The 5446-nt window shown below is 39.1% G+C and overlaps 1 protein-coding gene across 1 annotated transcript in view; it reads left to right on the top strand.

Moving 5' to 3' along the window:
* Positions 1 to 5446, top strand: part of GPA33 (glycoprotein A33) — a 53977-nt gene that overhangs the window by 322 nt on the left and 48209 nt on the right. The window contains exon 2 of the mRNA XM_044674867.1: positions 195 to 280. Coding sequence (XP_044530802.1) covers positions 195 to 280 — 86 coding nt within the window. The remainder of the gene's footprint in view (positions 1 to 194; positions 281 to 5446) is intronic.

The raw sequence follows: 5446 nt of genomic DNA, 5'->3' as shown, positions 1-5446 counted from the left end.
AATAGAGTTGGAGAAGCCAAAAGGGAAGACTTGTTGCTTCCTCCTGTGTCTTAGAAGCCTCTGGGCTCTTTCAGTTCTGCCTCAATTTGACCCTACACTTTCCCCTCTTTCCTGGAGGGAAAATCCAGAGGAATAAAGAAGAAAATCTTCCAGAAGTCACCCAATCCTTGAAAGTCCTTGCCATTGACATCCAGGGACAAGAAGGTGAAAAACGAGTATATCAAAGATGATGATGGAAAACCAGAGACGGAGAGGCGGCGACTAAAGGCAGATCCTGCTTGTGCCTGGTGTTGAATCCTGTTACCAGAACTATTCTTAGGATAGAGGGATGATTTCCTTTCACCCTTCCCCTGGACTGTAAGAGAGATGATGGGAGACAGTCAGATTTGCTAGCTGCTTCTAGAAGAGACATCAAAAAACCAACGGTAGGAGTCAGAGGACATGGCCTCTAAATCTATGTCTCTTTCTGCCCTCTCCTCTAACTGAATCCTCTTTCGTCCTTGTTGACTATCTCTCTACCTAATTTTTTTTTCCCCAAGTCTCCTTTTATCCTGACTCTTCTCTCTCTGAGCTGTCTCACTAATCTCAAGCTACTTCCCTCCTGAGGTCCCTTTTTTAGTCCTCTGTCTTAAACCTCAACTACCCTTCTAACATTCATCCTGCTTCATTCTTCCCTCCAATTTCTTATCCCTCTTATTCTTTCACTTGGAGTCAGGAAGACATATGTTCAAATCCTACTTCAGACACCCTGGATAAGTCACTTAACCTCTGTCTGCCTCATTTTCCTCATCTGCAAAATGGGAGTTGGGCAACTAGATGGCATAGTAGACAGAGCAATAGATCTGGAGTCAGGAAAACCTGAGTTCAAATTTGACCTCAGACACTTACTAGTTGTGTGATCTCAACCAAGTTACTTAATTAATCCTGTTTGTCTTAGTTCTTCACCTATAAAATGTGCTGGAGAAGGAAAATGTCAAACCATTCCAGTATCTGTGCCAATAAAACCCCAAATGGGGTCACGAAGAGTTGAATATGACTGAAATGACTCAACAATTACTACAAAAATGGGGGTAATAATAGTACCTGCCTCACCGAGGAGAAAATAAGATTAATCTTTGTAAAACACTTAACACAGGGCCTGGCACAAAGTAAGAGCACTAGAAATGTTAGCTATTATTATTATTGTAATCATTTGTAAAATGGCAGTAAAAATAGCATTTACTTTACAGAGAGGTTGAAAGGATCAAATGGTATAATATATAAAAACACTTTGCAAATCTATGTACTGTACTGGCAGGCTATATTTAAAAACTACAGAAATTACATAGATTTCAGAAACTACATGAAAACACTTTGAAAGCCTATAAAGTGCTATATAAAAGCTAGCTATTATTATTATTATTATCATATGCCCCCTTCCAAGTTCACCTGGCTATACAGTCCTAGATTTTAGAGTTTAGTGGTCATTTGGATCCAACCCCCACATTTTACAGATGAGGAAACTGAGGCCCAGAAGGGAATTGATTTGCCTAAAGCCAAAAATAAAATCCTTCAATAAGAATTGAAAATCTGTGCATTCATAATTGTAGTCTTCACAATTTCTCCAGGGACCCAACCAACCATAAATATAATACGATCCTTGGACCCATCGTCCCTCTCCTTTCTATCCCCTTTCCAACAAACTTCTGCTCAGCTGTGTTTGGGGGCAACATTAGCTTCAATACGATCTTTCAGCTGTTTAAATCCATCTCCATTTTTTTTTGGCTAATTGCCTCCAAAGTCCGTACTTGCCATCTAACTGAAACAGCAGAAGCTTCAAGGTGATGAAGTCTTCGAACATAAGTTCCTTGAGGCTGGGCTATTTTTTTTTTTTTTGCTGTTTTTGCACACTATATGCCTGGCATAGTTCATTGCACATAGTAGGTGCTTAATAAAGGTTTGTTGAATAGAATGCCAGTTGGTGGAACAACATACCATCTTAAAGGAAAGAGCAATTATAAACTTGGATAGAGCTCTCCCACACATTCCTAGGGATTGAAAGAGAAGGAGAGAGCGGAGGAAAGCCGTGATGAGCACAGCTTCATACACACACAAGGGCATCTGGGGTACTCCCCCATTTGGGGATATCCAGCTAAGGCAGCAAGGTGGCACAGTGGATAGAGCGCAAGACCTGGAAGATGGAAGATCTGAGTTTAAATCCATCCATAGACACTTACTGTTTGATCAGTTTCCTCATCTGTAAAATGAGCTGGAGAAGGAAATGGCAACCCACTCCAATATTTTCACCAAGAAAATCCCAAATAGAGTCACAAGGAGTCAGACACAACTGAGAATGGCTGAAGGACAACAGCTGGAAGTCATAGAATCATAGAATTTCAGGGTCAGAAAAAGCCTCATGGTTTATCTAAGCAATTAGGTGGAAAAATAGAGAAAGTGCTGGACTTTTAATCAGGAAGACATGAGTTTGAATCTTGCCTCAAACACTGGTGGTCCTGGACAAGTTGCTTAAACTCTCTCAGCCTCAGTTCCCTTATCTGTAAAATGGAGATAATATGGAACAACTAGGTGATTTGGTGGACTGAGATCCAGGCTTGGAGACAAGAGGTTCTGGGTTCATATCAGACCTTAGACCCTTCCTAGCTATTTGACCCTGGGCAAGTCACTTATCCCCAGTTGCCTAGCCCTTACTGTTTTTCTGCTTTGGAACCATTATCAAGTATCAATTCTAAGACAGAAAGTATGGGTTTTAATTTTTTAAATTTAATGAAGATAATACTAGCACCTACCTGAAAGGGTAGTTATGAGGAGCAAATAAGATAATATCTGTAAAGCTCTATGCAAACCCTTAAAATCCTATCTAGAATGCCAGCTAGCAACCTAGTTCAAGTCCTACCTAAAGAGATATACCCTCTACAATATTCCCACCAAATGGTCATTCATTCCCCATCTAAAGTCTCCATTTTATTGGCTATTACCTCCCAGAACTTCTAACTTTAGGAGGATGCCCAGGTCAGCTAGGTCTTCAGTCCTCTCCAGGCTACACTCCTAGATTTACAAATTTTTTTTCTATCACCCCACTTCCACTCCAATCCTGTTGATGGTACCTTCAATCAGAACCAGCCCCATCCCTTCAGCTTTCTTTTTATGAACTGTCTGCTCTCATCAGAACGTAAACTCCTCTAATGCAAGAACTATTTGCATTCAGTAAATATTTAATAAATGCTTGTTGACTTGACTTGACCCAAATAGACATATCTTGGACAACCTTTCCCAACAAATGTTCATTTACTCTCCAGATGAAGACTTCAGGTAATGGGAATTCTGCCCCATCTCAAGGTAGCCCATTCTGCTTTTAGAAAATACTCCTCTCTTATATTTGAAACTCTAGAAGGCACTTTGAGCCCTCCCTGGATAGTCTATGACTCTGGAATGACTGATTCCTCTTGTTATTTATTTATTTATTTGTCTGCTTGTTCCTTTTATTTATTTGTTTGTTTCTTTATTTTTTTAGAAAAATTTTCCATGGTTGCATGATTCATGTTTTTGCTTTCCCCTTCCCACCCTTTTCCTCTAGTTATTTATAAGGGGGCAGAATGGATAAACAAAATACAAGTCTAGGGATTTGGTACTGTCCACTGCTGCTTTGGAAATACTGGATCAACAGAAGATAATATTGTGTATGCTCAGATAATCATAACAAAAACCATCCTAATAATGGTGGCTTATTTACTTAAAAGTTCGCAAAGTACTTTACATGCCTTACCTCATTCGATTCTGTCAACACCCCCAATGAAGTAGATGCTATTATCATCCCTATTCATTCATTCAATAAACATTTATTAAGCACCTACTACATGCCAAGCACATGCCCATCTTCCACAAATGGAAAATAAGGCAGACACGGATGGATGTAACTTTACTACCCACTACCAATATCTAGGACCTTATTCTTGCAAGGAATTGGCTGCAGAGTGGGAGAAGAAAACTTGTAGCATCCTCCTTCATTCCTGCCATGGACTGGCTGAGTCAGCAACCAACATCAAGCCAGCCAGCGTCAACCCAGCAACAGATTAAAAGAATTGCAGATAGTTCTGGAATTGGACAATAATTCAGCCAAGCAATGTAAGGGAAAGAGAAAAAAGTAGTCGTGATCTCTCCTTATTCTTAAAGTCAGAAAACCTAGACTATCTATAACTATATATAATAACTATAACCTACATATAAAGTCATGTAAAATACATTTCCATATTAACCATGTTAAAAGAAGAAAAAGAAACAAGAAAAATAAAGGAAAAAAATCTCCAATCCACACTGAGTCAATCAGTTCTTTTTCTAGAGGTGGATAGCATTTTTCATTTCATTTCATTCCTTTGGAATTGTTGTGGACTTTCTACTCTTTAGAATGGGGATAATATTACCTGCACCACTTAGTCTATCTGTTGTGAAGACAGAATTTGGTAAACTTTATTTTTTTTTAATATTTTATTTTTTAGAAAACTTTTCCATGGTTTAAAGTACAATGTGAATGTCCTGAGAATCAGGCAAGTCAAACAATCACCTCATCTCTTAACTCGATGGCAACACCCCAGAACCCTGAAAGTCTTGGAAATGGTAGCCTTCCCCTAGATCACCATCTCTAATTCTGACCAAATCCTTGGCCCCACCATGGAGGGGAGCCACCCCTGTGGAAGAGCAGCCCACTCTTCCCCTATGGGCAGGAAGGGTCAAGAGCCCTTCCCTCCCGAACCATCAGTATTGCTTCTGGTCCAGTCCCCAGAAGTCCTCATCTCCCCAGGCAAACTCTTAATGAGAGGAGGAGGTGGTGTGAATGGAGGGGGTGCTCCTGGACTCTCCAACCCAGTGAAGAAGGTGTTATTATCATCCTCATTGATTCAGTCAATAACCATTTAGTAAGTACCCACTATGTGCCAGGATCTGTGCTAAGCATATTCTCATTTTACACATGTGAGGTAGATGCTATTATTATATTGGTATTTGGAGGGATATGGATGATTAGGGGAGGGCAACAGCCTAATAAAAATAAATATAAATATAAACATTATATAAAAATTATAATTTTAATATACGGTTTATTTAAAAAATATTAAAATTTTATGTTATCTTATATAAATTATATAAAAAGTAAAATAAAATAGAAATAGAAATAAAAAACTGCCTAAAAATATCTCATAAACCACATAATCGCAGTGAATTGAGTAATTGTATCTTATGAGTACATAGGGCTGACTTATTAAAAAAGGAAATTCCAGAGATGTGTCTGGGTGGCCCATAGATTTTCCTATGATTTTCCAATAATTCAGAGTCATATTTCATTTCCCTTTAGTCCAGCCTCAGAATCACGCTAGTGTGGATTTTTCACTCTCCCTACCCAAAACCCACCCCTTCCCCACTCCCTTCCTTTTCCAAACCCCTTCATGAACACTAA

The sequence above is a fragment of the Gracilinanus agilis genome, chromosome 4, assembly GCF_016433145.1.
Source record: "Gracilinanus agilis isolate LMUSP501 chromosome 4, AgileGrace, whole genome shotgun sequence".
Classification (NCBI taxonomy): domain Eukaryota; kingdom Metazoa; phylum Chordata; class Mammalia; order Didelphimorphia; family Didelphidae; genus Gracilinanus; species Gracilinanus agilis.
Note: the sequence above shows the minus strand (reverse complement) of the source record. Positions and strands in the feature narration are given on the sequence as shown.